This window comes from Agelaius tricolor, unplaced genomic scaffold, assembly GCF_023055355.1.
Source record: "Agelaius tricolor isolate 1412-34295 unplaced genomic scaffold, bAgeTri1.0.p SCAF_15, whole genome shotgun sequence".
NCBI classification, from domain to species: domain Eukaryota; kingdom Metazoa; phylum Chordata; class Aves; order Passeriformes; family Icteridae; genus Agelaius; species Agelaius tricolor.
In genome coordinates, this window is record NW_027269275.1 from 18,125,761 (window position 1) to 18,145,685 (window position 19,925).

General features: G+C 41.6%; 1 protein-coding gene and 1 long non-coding RNA gene across 3 annotated transcripts in view; one reads left to right on the forward strand and one right to left on the reverse strand.

Moving 5' to 3' along the window:
• The window catches only part of CDH13 (cadherin 13), a 443,692-nt gene extending 428,331 nt beyond the window's left edge, over window positions 1–15,361 (forward strand). Inside the window, exons 13-14 of one of the 2 annotated variants that reach the window (XM_071440761.1) lie at window positions 549–764; window positions 15,024–15,361. In XM_071440761.1, the coding sequence (XP_071296862.1) occupies window positions 549–764; window positions 15,024–15,031 (224 nt within the window). In that variant the 3' untranslated portion in view covers window positions 15,032–15,361. Of the gene's footprint in view, window positions 1–548; window positions 788–15,023 lie in introns of those variants that run through there. The other variant, XM_071440760.1, reaches the window with a different exon arrangement.
• Window positions 408–15,143, reverse strand: LOC139596448 (uncharacterized). The gene is made up of 3 exons (XR_011681319.1): window positions 15,006–15,143; window positions 14,056–14,125; window positions 408–580 (listed from the first exon to the last, which is right to left on the reverse strand). It is a non-coding gene; the product is annotated as an uncharacterized lncRNA (long non-coding RNA).
• Window positions 15,362–19,925: the final 4,564 nt, after the last annotated feature.

Here is a 19,925-nt window from a genome sequence, read left to right on the forward strand (position 1 = left end):
GAGCAGATCCCTGGCTTTGGAAGGGCCTTCCCTTCCCTTCCCTTCCCTTCCCTTCCCTTCCCTTCCCTTCCCTTCCCTTCCCTTCCCTTCCCTTCCCTTCCCTTCCCTTCCCTTCCCTGGGAAATTGAGGAAGTGCTTCAGCAGTTTTCCCTGTACTTCCCAGCAAGAAGGGTGATTTTTCCTTTGGCAAGTAAATTTTTTATCTCTTCTTGTCATTTTTGAGGTGACTTGCCCTCAATATATGCATTTCAATAGTATATTAGCTTGCACAGGCAACTTCTGCCAATAATTTACAGACCAAATCATGTATTTAAATAAAAGGGGTTCTTACAAGTCTTTCTTTTGGTGGGGTTTGGAATAAGTTTGTAATTAGATTTCAGCCCATGAAAGAATTTCAGTACTGTCTCTTCCCTCCAAATCATTCATTTTGTTATTTTTCCTTGAGTATTCTCATTTTCTTCCTGATTTCCATGACTAACTGCCGTGTCTGATGTTGCTTGCACACTCCTTCACCCACATTTGGATAATTGTCCCCTCATCCTTTGCAGATACCCATGCCCAGGTCATCCTGCTGCAGAACCTGAAAAAGGCCAATTACAACATCCCCATCTCAGTGACAGATTCTGGGAAACCTCCTCTGACCAACACCACAGAACTGAGGTTACAAGTGTGTACCTGCAAGAAATCCAAAATGGACTGCAGTGCAAGTGATGCTCTCCACATCAGCCTGACCCTAATCCTCCTTTCACTCCTCAGTTTATTTTGTAAGTCTTTTGCTGAGCTCTAAGTCATGAAGTGTTGTTTTCCTGCTCATTGACACTCTGCATCAGAAAACCCTCCAAGGGAGGAGAGAAATTCACACATTGATATCATAATGCTGGAATTTTTGGGTTCTTTTCCCATGAGGGAATAGCTGTGAGAAAGGTGGGGGGTGTGGGGCTTTTTCATAGTCAAAAAAAAACATATAAATGGATGTCTGATTGTCAAATTAAGAAATAGAAGCAATAATTTTAAGAGGAATCAAAGGGAATCAGAGCTAACATATGATAAAGTGAGAAGTACCAGCTGTAGTAGCAGATTTGTGCAGTGCTTGCTTTCATCTCTCCCCATTTGAATTCAATTCAAGCCCAGAAAGAGGAGATTAAAGGTGTTCCTGTAACAATGGCTGTTCTGGGTCACCAGGAAAACGAGGCCTGTCTGCTTCAATCTGTTCCTCCACATAAAATGTGCAAGTGACTGGAACACGAGGAACTTATTTGAGATTCTGGGCTTAGAACCACCCAGAGCTGGTAATCAAATGGCCAGGCTGGCTTGGAGGGCAGAGAAAACTGACAGCTAAAAGGAATTTCTGCTGTTTCTGAGAAAGCTTTCCAAATGAGATTTACAAAATTCCTAACTTGAATTGGAAATGGGGAAAAAAATCCCGGAATGACCCAAAAGTAGGAATTCAAAGCCATGGAATCCAGAATTTAAACAGGACATGTCCCTGGGTAGTCCTGTGACAGCTGCCAGCAAACTTTTTGAGGCAGTGTTAGTTCTGAATTCCTCTCTGTTTCAAAGGAATAGCTGTGTCCTACAACTATGGCAGCAAATCTGTTATTTAAGGACTGTTACCTTCATCTTCTATCAACAGAATACATTTGTAAAGTGAATTAAAACCTGAGCCATGGTGAAAGGCCTGGGATTCCCCATGAGATAAATGTGCCATGGGGCAGGGGGGAGGTCGAGGCAGAGATCCCTCCCACACCTGAGGCTTGGTGTGTGCCTGAGCACACATCCTGCCCTGTTTGCTTCTCCTTTTATCCCAAAAGCTTGGCGTGAAGGTCGTTGTGAGCTGCTACCAGCTGATGTTTGTGGTGCTCTTTGAAGATGAAAAGGACTATATAAATGCTAAGTGCAAATTCCTGTTCTTAGTCTCAATCAGTGGCATCTAAAGGATCTGTTTTGGCTCTGGTTCAGCTGGGCTGGGCTCAGTCTCCTGGAACCAAATGCAAACTTCAGCTGTTAGGGGCAATATGTTAAAAATATTTGACAGGGTGTGACACCATTGCAGCAGGGATATAAATGTGCAGCCCATTGATTCAAATATATTCTTGTTGCCACTTCATAAATGTTGCTGCTGCTACACTAGGCGTGACTTTCACCACTGGAATTACTTTCTTATCTGATGTGATTTGCACTTGAACTTGATTTACATTAATTCATCTGCTCAGGATACAAAGGGGTAGAGAAAGGCTTTGCACTTTGGGAAGTTGCCATGTTCATGTTGATTCTTTACAGCCCCCACCAAGAAGCCAAATCATTTGAATTATAAAGCCAGTTTTAAGTATTGGAAAGCACTTTTTGAGTTGCTCTTTTTGGCTGCAGGTCCTGTCCAGCTCAGCTGTGGGTGGAATACACCCCAAGGGCAGCCCAAGGCTATTCCATGGCTGTCATTCCACCTCTGGAACTGTTCCCAACCCTGCCTGTGCAAAGCCAGCAAACACCACAACTCCCCTGAGCATTTTCCTCAGGTGTGCACTGCACAGAGACAGAAAGGAACGGGGCTGGGAGCCAGTTAAAATAATGTGGTTCTGTGTTTGAACTCCTCTGAAATGTGCTGCAATCGCCCCGTTCCCAACTCATTTCCACACACAGATTTTTTATAACTGTGATTAGCTCCATTGCAATGTTTTGTATAGTCCAAATATTTATCAGAGTAATCAAAGATTATGATGCCATAAAAACAAAGAGAACTTTAGTGCTTATTGAACAGATGAAACGTCCCATTTCTAGTGGCAAGTTATGGGTTTAATTTTAGCAAAAGCCCTTACGTGGCTGACTTTGCTCCCAGTGTTTGTATTTTATGAGGCTCTTGTTCCTGGGAGGTAAATCCTTCAGTCAAATGAACTTTGTAACTCATGCCAAAGTATTTCTCTTTGTATTTGACATCTGGTGTGAGGATAGATAGCCCTCTGAAAGAGCTGCTCGTGGTGAAAGAGCCCTGCATGAATTTCTCTCCTGTAGAAAACATCTTGGTATTATCATTTAAATGGTGCAATTATTAGCTATACTTAGAATATGTGCCTCCTCAGTAAATCATGAAAGAAGTCAGATGTGGCAGATTTCTGAAGTGTCTGAGCACACAAGTGAAGAGCCTGATTAAAACTGAAATGGATGCAAAACCCAGCAGTTCCTCCCATTCTGGAGACATCCTACTGTGCTCACTATATTGAGGGATAATGGGATACAGACTGCACACTTGCCCAGAAGCCCCTGGGAAGGTAGATAGAGCTGCAACAAGAAAAAATTAGGAGTTCCTGGCAGCCAGAAATAGAAAATATGAGATGCCAAAATATATGGGCAGATTTGCACAACAAAACAATGTGGTGGGATTAAAAGATGATGAAAACAAAGTTGATTGGGAAAAGGAGCATCTCTGCATGCTTTGTATTTAACCTAATTTTACTGAGGTCAAGCTGGAATGGTGGAGAGTGGACAGGCAGAGGAGTTTCCAAAGTTACAACAGGTAATGGTGACAAATATTGGAAAGAATATTGTCACTTGTCATTAAAGCAGACTCTGTGTTTAAGGTGAGACTTCGCGTGGTGTCAGCTTTTCCTTGCCACTGCTGGAGACAAGACAGGACCAAATGTTCAGCCAAAATTCAGATCTTTAGTAGTTCAGATTGAGGGGGGAAAAAACCATGAAAAAACCATGCTGGGTTCCTGGTCAGGGAGGGAGCTGCAGCAATCAGGTCCTGGAGGGAGGGAGGGAGGGAGGGAGTGGGGAAAGAGGAAATGTGTCTGAGCATGAGTGGGGCTGCTCTGAGATGGGCCCTGAGCGCTGCAGAGCTTCCAAGGGACACAGCCAACCCAGCCCTGCCCAGAACTCAGCTAAAAGGGATCCTCACCACCACCAGAACTGCAAACAGGCTCCCCCTGGAAGGCTCCTCAATGTCCTCAGAGAGAGAGCAGCCACAACATCCCACAAGGGTGAGGGATGGCACAGCAAAACAAGCCAGACAAATTTGTGCATATTTGTGCACAAAATCTGCCCCCAGGCCCTGTGGGACACTGAGGAAGAACCACTCTGGCTGGCAGAACTAAGCTTTAGATCTATTACAAATTATTTATATTATTATTAGTATTTAAAGGGGTATTTGAATTCTGGGCTTTTGATTTTATAATAACTATTTCACTTAATTGCATAATCATAGAATGGTAATTGCATTTCATATCTTCTTTTATATTCTACCAACATAAAAGACCACGTTGGATTCAAATGTGTGCAATGAAGGGAATAAAAGGCACAATAGTTGTGTCACTAATATTTTACTTAGATTTCCCTGTTATAAAAAGACTGGGATCTGAACCTCATGTTGAAAAAACCCAATGTTTTATCTTTTTTGACTATCAACCATGAATGAGAAGCTTTTATTTTGTTCACCTGGCCAGTGGACTACAAAGCTGCAAGTTGAGCTGAAATAAGTGAAGAGCTCCATTATTCTGAACAGAAAGTGACGTGCCAGACGAGGGGGGAAACGCTGCCTTAAAGAAATTAAATAAGCTAGAGGTGTCTACATTGCAATTAATTTGTTAAAGTCAGGGTGAAAGGCCTCAGGTGTGTTTGAAAAACAGAGACTGGCACAGAGGTTACAAAAAAGCCTTAGAGATACCCCTGAATTTTATTTCCCAGTAATTTCCACAAACTTTTCCTATTTGGTGTTGGCTGTCCCTCACTATATTGGGTTTTTTCTGATTTGACAAATAAACATACAGGGCCAATAGAGAAAATATAGTTTGTTTTTGTTTTTTTTTTTATCCCTTGAAAATGATGTGTTTATTATTAAACCACTACAAAAAAAAAAAAAAAAAAAAAAAAAAGGCAAAAATGTAAAAAATTCAGTTATATGGGACTGGTGAGTTTGAATTTCCATGGAGCTGGACAGGCAGAGTTAATCCTGCAGTGTTATCTCTCACCCAGCTCATTTTTCAAAGCCACAGCAGCCCCTGTATCTCTTGTTTACCCCGTGTTATTTGTGCAGCAACATCAAATGGCTGAAAAGGGAAACAGAGCATTCCTGAAAGGCACCAGAATGAGACAAATCAGAGCAGGTTTCAAATGGAACAGACCTTTAAGGTCACTGCTCTTTCCCTTCCCTCTGCAGATTTGTTACCTGCACATTCCCACTTTTCAGCCTTTATTTTGAATTTCTTGGCTGAGTTTTAAACAGCCAGGTTGCTTTTTTCTTTCCTTCAGGGCTCAACAGTTGGGTTTTCCCTGTAGAATTTTTGGGTTTTCCCAAGAAAAAAAGGAAGAAGTTCATCCCTGTTCCATCCAGTTCCAGAGGAAGGGTTCCCAATAGGTGAATTTGCTAAAACCAACACTTCTTGTTTGTTTCTTTGTTTTGTTGGTTGGGTTTGGTTGTTTTCTTTTTATATTTTAGGTTGTCTTAGCACCTTTTAATCTTCTACAGCAATTTTCTTCTTTTCAGAGCAGTTTATTTTTAAATAAGTTTAAAAGAAAAAGATCAGTTTAATTAAAAATACTAAGGAAGTTTCCAAGATACATTTTCCCATTTCTGAGAAATCAAATATCCCTATTTTGGCTAAAATTGCAAAAACTATTAAAATTGTAGAGTTTTGCTGTGAAAGGTGCTTTATTGAGGTGGTTGTTTGGATTTTTTTTTTTTTGCACTGCTCTAATTTGAGTTGCATTCTTGTGCTAGAGCACCACCATGTAGGTACCTAAAATATCACTTAAAATTTGCCCTCCAAGTAATTGGAAATTGCTGATATTTAGTGAGTTCCAGTGATGTAAATCTCACATCCTAAACCAAACAACAGCAGCAATATCCACTATCACTCACTGCCTTTTTGACAGATGCTTTGGTCCACATTAATGTTATTATTTTTGCAGCTAAATATCACTGAAATAGATGCTCTCTCAAGTGCCTGCATGAGAAAAACACCATTTTTATTTGTGCCCTTAAAGATCTGGTTTGATTTCAAAGGAAAGGATGGTTTGGGGTTAAGGGGTTGCTTCAATTTGAGCCAGCCTTGATTTGAATCTCAATTTTAACACAGAGCTGTGCCCATTCTTCTGATTTCACTGCAGGTTTTTTCCAATCCTGCAACATATTGTGCAGTTTGGGAGCCCACCTAAAATTAATGGGGCTTGAAATGGCCCAGAAATCCATATGGATGTCCATAACTGGGGACAGGATGTTTGCACACCAGACAAGACAAATAGAAATGCCCCCAAATTACCCATCAGCATATTGAAATGTGCTTAATAACACTGCATTTGATGGAGTCACTTAGGTGGGAAATGGCATTTTCCACACATTTGGAGCCATCCACAGGCGTTGCAGGAGAGTAGAGGGGGCAGTTTAGGAGATGTGTGTTTGGAATGCAGAAGGGAGCAAATGCAGCTCCTTCCCCAAGAGCTGCAGTGTTATTGCTGCTGGTCACTCTGGAGCCATGGCCTGGACATTCAGAGATTGGTTTGAGAGCCCATTTAGTGCTGGGAATTCAAGGGAATGTTTTTATGTTTCCATTTTCTCAACGGTACTTCGCAGTAATTGTTGGTACATAGTGTTTTGTGTTTCTTCTCTGAACAGCTTCTTAAAGCCACATAAATATTGAATTTCAGATGGTTATGGTCAGGATTGCTCTGGAGTGGCCTATGATTAAAAACTGGCACCGAATACATGACCAGCTGAAGTATTTTTTTCTGCCATTGATGGTCACTACACATTGTGAGATGTTTGTTTCTTTTCACCATGTCTGTCCTTGGCTATTTTCCCCATAACTGTTTTTCCTATTCCTTTCCTATATTTCCCCTTTATAGCATCCAAATAACTCAGTGTAAACAGCTTTGTGTTCAGATTTGGGCAGGATATTAAAGATTAGGAGGAGATTTGTGGTGCCTGAAGGTTTGATGCTGCTGCCTTTGCTTCTGCAATACCCAGTGGATACTTTCAAAGCCCTTTAAAGGACCATTAATGTTTGGAGTATTTTAGATGAGGACTTAAAACCTCACTTTATCAATATAATTAATTGGGATAGGTCATTAGTTGGTGGTTAGGTAAGCACCACTTTTAGGAGCAGTTCTTCAAAAGATTTGAAGTGAGCAGGTTGATACCAACACCTGGCTGATTTTCTAGTTTGTTTCTTTTTTCCTTTTCTGTGGCTTCTAAGCATAATCCTTCACTCTCGTTTTTATTCTTACTCAACAAGAATTTCTTCAGATGATTAATTTAGGATTTCAAGCTGGGTTGAGTTTGTACCCACAGATCTGAATGTGCCTGGATTGTTCATGTTCTGCTTATTTAAAACTGCTGGTAACCTGTGCTGTGCTGCTGTGGGAGATGAGATCTGAGTGCCTGAGCAGCTTCCAGCCCTTTAAAAGGTTGGCTCCCTGCTACAGCTGATGCATTTCATTTTCAGCATCCCTATGAAAAAAAAAAAATCAGCAGACTTGTTCAGTGCTGCTATTTCCAAACTGTACTTATTCATTTCACTTGTTGAATATTTTCAACCATTCCATTCCATTTATCAGATTAGAGCATGGGGAAATATCCTTGCAGGCTGCAGGCAGCCACCTCTGCAACTGTTTAGTTTTGACAGAACTGAAAAATGAAGGAAGCATTTATTCCCTATTGCTCCAATGAAGGCAACACTGCTTTGACAAAGTATCCAACTGAAATTCACATCAATTTTTAAAAAAATAATAATGGAGTACATCTTGGCTTTTCTACCTTAAAACTCCCCATCTCCCAGTGAGATTCTTCACCTCCCTGGAGAACAGGAATTGTATTAGAAGATGGTTTTTATTTGATAAACCTAGGGAAGCACATGGCTCTGAATTTCTAAGCAAGGAGAGTCGGAATTTTGCTTCATCTGACCAACATTTCTTTCAGAAAATGTTTATTTTATTCACTTAGGAAGAGCTCATTGCACAGGGAGTGTGTGTGAGTACCTGATGGGGAGGAGGGCAGGCACAGACAAGAATTCAGCAGAGCCCTTGCCAGGGTCAGAAGAAAGAGAACTTTGGCTCCCTCCAGCCCTGCTTTGGGTCTGCCACTGCAGTCTCCTAATAAAAAATTCTAATAAATCAATATATAAATATAAATATAAATATAAATATAAATATAAATATAAATATAAATAATATTATAGATTATATAATTAATATTAATATATTAATATACATTGTATATTAATTATATATATTCTAGTTTATTATATCATTATATATCATTATATATTGTTATATATTATTATATTATATTATATTATATTATATTATATTATTACAGTTATATATTAATATTACTATCTATTTCTATATAAATATATATATTTATAGATATGAATTATATAAATTAATGTAATAAGAATGAATCTATTGTAATGAATATCATTATAATAGATTAGCAGTGTGGGAGCTGCTAATGCTGGTGTCCCACGGGTGCAAGGACCTCAGCAGGGGGACTGTGTCCCCTGTGCCCGCTGGCAGCTGGGGCTGGCACCTTTGGCCCTCCCTGCCCCTCTGGGCTGATTGCAGAGCCCCTGGCAGAGTTTCAGCTCCTGCAGTCCAACCCTGGCACTGATTTAGGAGAGCCCCCCAAGCTCTGAGGGCAATTATGAGCCTCTCATTTCACACAGTGCTTCTCCCATCCTTAACAGCATAATGTCAAATAATTTCTCACTTAAATGAGAAACCAATTGTGTGTGATGCTATGAGCTGCAGATTTTCAGGATAAACTCATTTGCTTTTGGAGTCTTTATAAACTTTTCCCCAGGGTGTTGTGGCCAGTGAGATCAGCAGTTTGTTCTGGCTGATATTAACCCCAAATTTCTTAATTGCAGGAATGAAAACACAGGGTATCTGTTTGGGAACAGTCCTTCAAATTCAATGAGATTTTGGGGGAAATTTATAATGATTTATAGGCCCACTGTGAAACTTCTGCAGTTGAAACTTCCCAGTGACAGATCAACAAGTGATGCACATGAAAATAATTTATATTTTTCAAAATTCTACATCCAGGCTAAACTAATAACTGTGCCTCTAATTAATGACCTTTCCTAGATGGTAAATCCAGGAAAGAAGTACCTGGATGTTGATTAGCTGCCCAATCAGTAGCACAGTGCTGATCTCTTCTATCATTTTTGTTACCTCTTTAGCATTACTGAGGTTTCAATAAAGTCCATGATGTAATGTAGACTTTTAATTATGCCAGATTAATGTAATATTTCTGATGAAAGGGTAATTGAAAGAAATGGAGCATGCATGAGCTGAACTCCAAACTCCAGCTGTGTTAACTCTCCTATTTTAATGGGAATTAAAGGATGAATGCATTTTGGGTAAAGCTCATTCCTGTACAGAGGGTCAGCAAGAAACTTAAACGCCTTTAATTTTTATGAGGTTTTAACTGCAGTGTAGAAGCAGAGTCTGTGAAATAGAGGGTGAGCTTGGTCTCATAAAGAGCACATCTTCCAAAGGCTGTTAATTACTCTGCTTAGACCTGTGTCTTTAAAAGAAGCAAGGGATTGAGTCCCTGATGTAATGTGAATATGTTCAGAGAGAGCTCTGGCTGCAGCAGGGAAAGCTGGGGGGCACCAGAACATTTCTGGGATCAGAAGTTCTGCAAGCCCCACTGGTGGCTGGAGGGAAAGGCTCTGCTGGAATGTGAGCTCTTGGCAGCCTGAACCTCAGGGAATGAATTTACATCCCACCAGTTGCTTCTTCCCTGGAATGCAGATCATTAAATCTTTGCCTTAAATTCTTTGTATTTTTCCCTCCATTTTCCTCTGTTGTGTGGCTGACCACGAGGAGTAAACCCTGAGTTAGCCCAGTGTGACAGAGGCAGGGAGATGTCTCTGCAGCCTTTGAAGAAGCCAGCATTAGGAACTTGGGCTAAATTAGATAAATTGCACCTTTTCAAACCAAATCAGCTTTTGAAACTCTAATGCAGGGCTTTCCTGTGGAGTTGACCACCATCATCAACTTCAAATACAGCCAGCAGACCTTGGTTGAGGAGAAATAAGGGTTTTTTCCATCTAATTTTCTATGCCATGAGTCTCCCTACCCTGAACTGTGCACTTAAACCTATATCCCCAAAGTATAATTATTTTTATGGATGCTATTAGTACATTAGCTCCAGACAGACTCTCACAGGATTTGTCCAGCAGAAGAAAATCTTCACTTCCAGACCTCCCCTTCTTCCTGATGCCAACAGCCACCAGCTGCTGCTGAGAGGGTGCTGTGCTTTCCTATCTGAGCCCATTGACAGAAATGCAATAATTCAGAAACACGTGGCAGTAACCCTGCCTTTCTCACTGCTATGGATCTTTAAGGATCTCTCCCAGCCTAGTCACTCTGTGAATTCTCTGCTATCTCACTGTTATCTCAGAAGGAACAAGGCTGAATGTCTCTCAAGTATCAGAGGGAGAAGAGCAGAGGAGAACTGTGAGATAAAATTGGTGAAGATCACATTAGAGACTGAAATGAGAGAGATTTCTGGAGAAATACATTCCCTACAGCTGTGCTCACTTAGTGCTGCTGTGAATCCCTGGATACCCACAGGAAAAGGTGGAAGGGACAAAATAAGAGAAAAAATTCCCTCCCCACCTTTGTGGCTTGAGTGCTTTGGGCAGCAAATCACTCGTTGTAGGTAATTTCTGTCAAATCACATCTAAAACAACACAGGGTGGGTAATAATTCCTGAGTGCTGAGGCCAGATATGGAGGCAGAGCTGATAGAAAGAAAATAAAATAATTACTAGGCCTAATTATCATTAGTGTGCAGATCTAAACCTGCCAGGCACAGGCTTACCAGGGAATTAAGTTCTTAAAAGAAATAGTTCTCATTGATCAGCAAATGTGCTCCCTGCACGCATTATTTGCACATTTTATGCTCACAATATTCCTTAAATACTAATATATTTTATGAGCTATTGCCAGCTGCAAACTATAAATTATCTGTGCTATAAAATACATAATAACGGGTTCAAAAAAAAACCTAAAAACCAATGCAATCCCATCAAAGTGAGTGGAAAAGTCACCAGGTGAGCTGGGGCTCAAATATGAAGTAGATTCTAAAATTTGGCTGTGTGTGAGCATTTCTGGAACTTTCATTTGTTCCTTCTTTATGGGGACAATAAATAAAAAGAAAAGCCAACAAGAAAACTGCAATTCCTACACAGGAAACAACAATGAACACTGGAAATCCAACTGGGAGAACAGAGAGATTTTAAACATGGACCAGAGGCTCAGATCTCCCCAGTGAGTTTATAACAGAGCAGCTGTGTTGGTTTCAGTGGATTTCCTCACTTTCAGGTTGAGTTTTCCAGGCAATACTTTGGTTATCCTTGATTGGGAATAAACATTAAATTTTCTAGGCAATACTTTGGTTATCCTTGGTTGAGGATAAACATTAAATTTTACAGGCAATACTTTGGTTATCCTTGATTGAGGATAAACATTAAATTTTCTAGGCAATACTTTGGTTATCCTTGGTTGAGGATAAACATTAAATTTTCTAGGCAATACTTTGGTTATCCTTGATTGAGGATAAACATTAAATTTTCCAGGCAATGCTTTGGTTATCCTTGGTTGAGGATAAACATTAAATTTTCCAAGCAATACTTTGGTTATCCTTGATTCCTGTAGATTTTGTGTTAAGGGAGTTACTGGCCAGGATGTTTGGCCAATTAACACCTTACATGACCTTATCAGACTCTTTGTAGAAAGTAAATTTGTAACTGACACTTGTTATTAACCACAGAAAATAAAAGACTGATGCTCTCTAGGACAGAACAATTTCCAATCAATTTTGTGTGCAACAGAAAGACCCAAGATAGATTTGATCTTGCATATTCTTACTTACCAAAAGTTGTCTACTGAAACGTTACAGACCATGATTTTGAGTGTTGAATCTGATTTCCAGAGGCAAAAACCATTCCTTTAAATAATCCACCTGTGCAAAATTTTCTACTTTTCTACTCAACAATAAATAATTATTATTCAATAAAAATTATTATACTTTGTGGGGGTGTAGGTCTAAGTGCACAGTTCATGACATGGAAAATGAGATGGAAAAAGCCCTTCTTTCTACTCAATCACCATTAATGGCTGTGTTTGGGATAATTCTTTTAACACAAGGCTCAGCTGAATTCAGAGTAGTCTTGGCACCCTCTGCCAGTGCCAAGAGTTTGTGGAAGTGTCAGGAGATGTTGGGACACAGCTTCCTGTGGAAGGGGCCCAGGTTTCTCTGAACACACCTCAGGGGAAGTTGTCACCACAGGCTGTGAATGAGAGGAAAACCAGGGAATTTCTGCAGGGAAAATCCAGGGATGCGCAGGGGGAAAGAGGCAGTGAAGGAGGCACAGCCACAGAGGTTTTGTCAAAGTGGCAGAGCAGGAAAATGCTCGGTAGAGCACAAGGCTGGCAGGGGATGAGCACACAGCAGCTCAATTTGTCAAGGGCTCACAGAAGATGCTGCAAACCTGCTAAGTGAGAGCCTGGGTAGGGGATTTGGCTCTTTGAATGGCTACAAAAAGCCCTTTGGGACAACCTGTGAGAGAGAAGCCTCTGGATTGACATAACCTAAATGTACAGAGCTAGAAAGGAGATTCCATGACAAAAACCTCCTCTGGTTTGTTTGTGCTTTCAGGCCTGAACAAGAGGCAGGATGATGGTGTTGTCCTGGGCAATCAAAGGAGGGAGTGCTCCAGGGGGAAGGTTTAAGAGCTGAGTTGTAGCTGTGCAGAGCTGCCAGGAAAACATCCAAAAGTTATCAGAGCTAGAGGCTGACATTTTAGACTAAATGGAAAAGTGGGAGAAGAGAGTAAGAGCTCTGAACTGTCAGCAACAATGTCAGTGCTGGGCAGGAAAGGATGGTGGCACTGGGAAGGGGAAGAAACCAAAGTGGGGGGGAAAAAGGTTTCCTAAAGGAATAAATTGGAGGAACGAGACCAAAGGAGAGGCTGGGAAAGTGATTAGAGAAATCGTGGTAAAATTACAGGAGGAGATAGTCCCAGGAGCCTCAGTGCCAGGAGCCAAGGGAACTTCATTTTCAGGCATGTGATTGAATGGATCAAAGGCAAGAAAGGATGGAGTTGAGGAGAAATTTCAGTGAAAGAAAATCTGGGCAGGGCTTGTAGAGCTTTGAGGTGAAAGGAGCCAGGAATGGGGTGGTGCCTGCAGAGGCAGCTGGGGTAACAGGGAGGGTCCAAAATTCCTTGTGAGAGACAAACTGGCCTTCAATAGATACAAAAACAGCAAAGGAGAAAGAGTCATAATTAAAGATTAACTGGTTTCTGTACATCCCACAATGTGTATGAAAGGCTCACACACATTCATTATGCCTGTCAATATAATGTAAAATATACAAGCTTTTCTTCAGGTGTGCACATAAATCACCAAACCCTGCCCTTTATTTGCAGGCTGTTGGTGGAGCAGCTCAGTGGCTGCTCCAGTTGGTGGGGAATTTATGAATTTTGTGCTGACAGATTTCTCTGGTGACGTCTCAGCCCGTGCATTGCACAGAAACTCAGCACCCCAGCTGCTGCTCATTCATCATGTCCAAGTGCCTGTCCTGAGCAGGAAGACCCCCAAGGATCTCCTAAGGATTCAGAGCAGTTCCATCAGTCCCAGACCAGTGTCAGCTCCTTTGAGCCAGCATTAAACAAATCCCCTTTAATGACACTGAGCTTCATTGGGATCTGGAAATGCTATTTTTCAGGTTGTCTGTGAGACCAGAGTCTCAAATTCTTTCTTTTCACCACCCAGGAGATCAGGTTGTTTATGAGAATTTAGTTCTAGCTGGCATCCCTAATCCAAATATATCCAGACTTTGGCAGTCATGACCATAAATCTCCTATATGTGAGTCTGGATCCTGGTTTTGTGGCCAGACCTTTTCTTTCAGCAGCAGGATAAAAAGCCACATGGCCAAGCAATTCCAGATTTTGTCCTGTTTGGAAATCTCAGTTAAACTTCTCCCTTCAGTGAGCCCCATCCACCAGCACCTCTGTGGATTTCTTACACTTAATTTGCTTTATTTACCTTTGTTTACCAGAAGTGAAGCACTGCAGGGAAGGGGCCAGGCAGCTGTTGGCATCCAGGTGCCTGCTTGCTGCAGAATTCAATATTGACATCAGTTCAAAGGATAACAAGAAAGAAACAGATAAAACAAAACAGCCTTATCAATAATTAAATTAAATTTGATTTGCCCTAAAAGGCAAACAGATCATTAAAATTTTTTAAAGGGCGCAAACCAGCATCTAACATTGACCATTACATTTCTGTGGTGGTGACAAAACTATCAATATTGCAATATTACAATCTTTGAAGTGTACAGATGCAATAAACATTAGAAAAACATTTGCTGACTGAGTCTTTCCCTTGGTTTTATAGGCTGAGTGTGAGCTATAGCTGATGTTAGATTTGCTCCTGAACTCTCCTTTCTGAATTCCTTTACTGCCTTGGTATTATCAGGGTGTCCATCTAAAACAGAATTCAAGCCCCACATTCACTTCATTTAATAGAAACACCACATAAAACTCTCATATTTCTGTAGCAACATTAATATGATGCACCAGGCCTTTTATTCCCTTTATTCACAAACTCTAAAGCTCTATTAGAGTGTTAATTTTTAAAAGAATTTTGTTTGTTTGCTCTTTGCTTGTCAGGGTGTGCAGGGAGGGAGGGGCTGGCATTTCCTTGGGCACAAATGGAACTGATGGAGGTGCCCAAGGTGGGGAATCAGGTCCTGGCTCAGGATTTATCCTCCCACCACATCTTCCAGAATTGCACCACAGAGGTCTCTGACTGCCCCCCATGACATTTCGGGCTTTCCTCTTGGAGATTTCTGCACTCACTTTAATTGTCTCTGGACCCAAATAATCAACATTTAACTACTGGCAATGTTCATGCACCCAACCAGTGATTTGACTGAGGGGGAAAAAAAAACCCCAAACACATAAAGATCCTGTGATTTGCATGGCAATACTCACCCCCATCTCCTCCTTTAGGTCTGTAAGAATTCTGCCATTTGAAGCTGTCCTACAGAGTTGCCATGGCAACGAGAAGAAAGGAAAAAAACCCATCAGCCCTGAAGATTGCAGTTTACAAGGACTGTTCTTCACTCCTCGGCCTCAGTTGCTCCAGTTTAGTTTGCAATCTCACTCAATCTGTCCAACTGTACCTTGGTGTTCGACAGCCTCCACCCCTCCGCCCTTTGGCCCTGGATTCCTCCTGCAGGACACAAGGTTTACTCAAAATTTACTCTGAATGTTAACAGACCATGACATCCAAACCCCCACCCACCTTGGGGTGAGCAGAAAAAAAAGAAAAAAAAAAAAAAACACCACGAAACCAGATTGACTCCATTTTTTTTCTATCTGTTGACTTGTTGCTATTCAACTGTTCAGAAAATATTTTGTCTGTGGGTTAGTATTTGTATATGTATGAGTGTATGTATATATATATATTTATATAGAGAGAAGAGTTATACCACAGGTTTAGCTTTTATAAAATGTTCATCTGGAGGGTGAGAGAAGGGAGGGAGCAGAAGAACAACACCACCACAGCCACAGATGAATGGGAGCTGTCCCAGCATGGCTAAACCTGCTGTGTTTGCTGTCCAGAGCAGCAGAGAGCCCGCGGCCCTTCTCGTACCTCAGGGTCAGCAAAGGAGAAATGCAAATCCCCAGGGCTTGTTCCTGCTCTGGACTGCTCTCCCTGCCCCAGAGGGAGCTGGGGATGCAGGAGGAGCAGCCAGGTGTGAGCAGCTCTGCCTGATTTGAGAGGCCAAAGGGCTGAAATGTTGGCTGGGGCAGGTGACAAAATGTTTTTATCAGCTCTGCAGGTGAGAAGCTGAGCCCAACGCTCAGAGCTTGCCAGAGCCCTGATCTCTGCCTCAGCCTCGGGGCCAGCAGCAGCACAGGGGCCCTGTTCTATAAAAACCCTCACAGCCACACCAATCCATCCTTTTGGATATATATATACATACATACACATGTACACACAGTTGCCAGTTAAGAGTAACGAGAGCATTTCTTTGTGCGTGTAAACTTAGCACACCTGTTTGCAGACAGGGGAAAAAAGGGTGTTTGTTCTCTATGAATATGGATCCTTTTTTATTCTGTGAGCATGTAAGGTCAAAAAACAACAACAAAAAAAAAGAATCCTTCTAACTGTATGAAGATGATCATCTTGTTAATAAACTGTAAATGATCCATCAAAGCTCACACCAAATTTTTATAAAATTAACACAAAAAGTATACTAGTGACAGACTGTGGCTTTTATTAGAGCTTGGCAGTAACTAGGGTAAGGTAAGTGTCTTAGAATATTTTAATAAACTTGCTTATTTAAAGTTTAAACAAGAAAGCTTCCTTATGCAATAGAACTTTGCAGCTGCACTCTTTAGTTGGCATTTTTACAGTAATTATGGGTCATACTCGATGGCATCCTTACCACAGTGAGAGTATGAGCATACCTTCCACCCCACATCTATGTTCCAATAGTAAAGATTTTTGGAAGCATTAAAAATAAGTCCAGACATACATTTAGTTTCCCATAATGCTACACTAGATATTAAATGTGTGTTGGTGGTTAAAATTTGCTGTACAATAGCTTTTCTCTGACTTCCTGTATTATACCAAATATGAAACAGGTTTTTTGGTTTTTTTTCTTTCTTCCTTTTTTTTTTTTTTTAATCAAAAGGAGTAATAACAACAGACAGAGGAAAAATGAGTTTGTGTTGTGAGCTTTCCTAACGTTGTAGATTTGTTGATAAGATATGAGCTGCCTTCAGACCAGGCTTTCTCTTCCAGCTTAACTCCTGCAGTCCTGGCCAAGTGAAATCTCTTGTGTCACCCAAGTGGCACTTGAAGGTCACTGGGGACCCCAGGGGTGGCTTTGGCAGCTCCAGGCATCCCAGCAGGGAAGTGCCTGACCCCAACCCTCGACATGGGCACACTCCTGGTCCTCTCTCCCTGCCCATGCCTTGTATGGACCCCACCTGCTGCTTTGCCATCAACAATCACATCTTTTTTATTAAAAAAAAATAAATAAATAAAAATAAAAATAGATATTATTTTCAAGCAAATTTTTTTCCAAAAGGAACAATTTATCTACTGTATGGCACCTCTGGAATTCCAACGTGTATGTTCAATGAATGCACCCAAAGATATTCTGCACCCTGTGCTTTGAGCTACAAAACCTCTATCTTGAATAAAAGAAATTATATTACCCTGCCCCACAAATACTCTTTTCTACTTGCTTTTTTCCTCTCTCCACCCAGCCAAACCCACCTCTCTTGACTTTGGTGTCATTTCTGTCAAATGCCAGAAAAATCTGCCCTTCCCTGCTTTAAACCCAGGCTCACAGAGCGTTTGGTGAATCATCCCAAGGGCAGCCAAAGAGAGGAGCAAAGAGAAAACTCTTCTGCCTGGAGCTCCACCAGCAAGGGGAAGACTCTTCCTACACCCTGTGCCCAAGGAAAGGATCTTTCTTCTTGGATCCACTGCAGGATTTTGATGTGCAGAGGGCTCAGAGCCTGGCTGAAGCTCTGAGCCGAGCTGCATCCAAGCCTCCATTCCCATTTTCCCGTTGTTTCTGCCTCCCAGCCTTTCCCAAGTGTCCCCAGGGAGCCCATCCCAGCCATGCCAGGAGAAGATGAAGCTGCCATGTTCATGTTTGCCCCATTTAACACAGACTGTGGCACGTTCATGGTGTGACACGAGTGAGGAACCACAGCAGGATCTGAATTTTCCTACCTGAACAAAGGGTGTCACCTCTGGCTCAAAAAGCCAGTGTCCATTTCCTGGAACAAAGGGACAACAGTGATTTATCCATTTTCCTACAATACAATGAAAAAGCAGAAGATTTACAAAATTGGTTGTATTATTTTCTAATAGTTGATTCTGTTTAACATTAGTTCAGCCTAATTAATTGATTCAGCATTAATTCAAGGTTGCTGTTTTTATAGCACACCCCTTATTCCTACCCAGCTGTTTTAGCCCCACCAACAGTTATTTCAGTCTGTGTTTGTAGGTTCATAAATGCTGTCTAAATTTGGAAAGGCAGTGAACTTGTTGATTATCATTTTGTAACAGGCACAAACTTACTTTTTACTTGTTAAAATCATTTCACTTGAAAAGGCTCTGTGCTGTTGAAACAAAAATTGGGAGTAGCAATCAGTGAGAGGGGTTTATTAGCAAGGGAAAGGTCTCATTTTTGGTGTGCTTGCTAATTGAACCCTGGTCTGTGCTCCTTGTGTGTGCTTTTCCACTGTGCCTGTGTGCATTTATTAATGTCCACGTTGCTCAGTAGCTGTAGGTCTGGAGAGTAAAAATAAGGAAAAAGAGCTGAATTTCCTGCTGGGTGTGGAGGAGGATGTGGAGGTGAGGGTGGAACGCTGGCAGCACCGTCCCTGAGCCCTGCTCTCATCACCTTTACACTGCTGGAGTCAAACAGCAGCTCCATCAGCAGAACTGAGGCTCAGTTCATCATTTTTAGGTGGAATTCTCCCTCCCCACCTCTTGCTTCTTGCTGCTGGCTGTGAACAGTGGGGCTGCAATGTTTGTCACAGGATTGCTGAGTGCTCACACCTTAGCAGAAGCCTGGGGTTTGTCACATCCAGCCACCCACAGGTGCCTGCACTGAGCACCTGGAGCTGTCAGAACCATTTGGTTTAACCTTTATTTGAAATGGATGGGGTCAAACGATTTGTTCCACTCTCTTGCATAGTCATTTTTTAGATTACTATAATACAAACCTCATTTATTAAATTATGGACTTACAAGCAGCTTGTAGGGCCCTATCCTAAATGCCTTATCACTAGAAAAAGACATCTACTATATTGACAACTATGGTCTTTCCTTTGCAAAGGCCTCTTGTCTGAAACACTGAGAAAGCTGCCAATTTTCCTCTCAAATGTTACTAATCCACTCGGAGCAGGATTCTGTACACAAATAATCTTACATCACTTGCTCTAAAGGCTAAGTTGCTTTTGGAATAGGTTTAGACATGTCTTATTTAATTAAAAAAAAATAATAATTATATTAAAGTCACATTGGCTTGAGACCACCAAGTCTAAAGCAAAACTCTGCTCCTGTCTTGCCTTTTTTGCATCTCTAGAAACTCTGTTGTCTGAGAGAGAGCCAGCCCAATGCTAACACAAAGGAAAATAAAACAGCAGTTGCTTCCTTTCAGTTAACTCTGTGCCCTTCAGCAGTGCACATTAGGAATGAACATGATGGATATTCTCTTCAGAGCAGACAGAGCTGAGGCTTGAAAGCACACGAGGCCCTGAGTGCCCTGTCCTGCCTCACACCAGGACACTGCAGCTGCTCGGGGCTGTCCCAGTGGGATGGATGCACTCCCCCACTCCCAGAGGAGGGTTTCCAGTTGCACAACTGCTATGTGTGTATATATGTAGATATATAGAGATATACACATATAAATATATATATTATATATATGCAGGTGGAAGGAGGTGGATACAACACGGGAGACTTGGAATAAGCAGTTTAATTCCCTCAGTTAGGGAGGAATTCATGAGATAAGGGACAGCATGGGCTGCATGTACTGAACCAGTCTGATTTAAAGCAAATAAAAGGGGCAAAAAGCCCACACACCAAACCCCAGGCTTATCTCAACTCTCCTGTTGTATTTCTGCCACCCTGAGCTGTCCCCTCGTACCACAATTGCATCAGTTGAAGACATGCATCGTTGTTTTCTGACTCATTTTCAGTTGTCTGTGGATCAGCAGGTCACAGGAGTGCAAAGGGAAGGGTTTAGAGCCAGAATTCCTCATTCCTGAGCTTTCAATGTGGGACATTCCTGAGCTTCCAGTGGGACAGCTGCTTGGGAAAGCTTCATCCAGCCTTGAGCACTGCACTCCTCCTCTGCATCAGCAAGCGAGTGC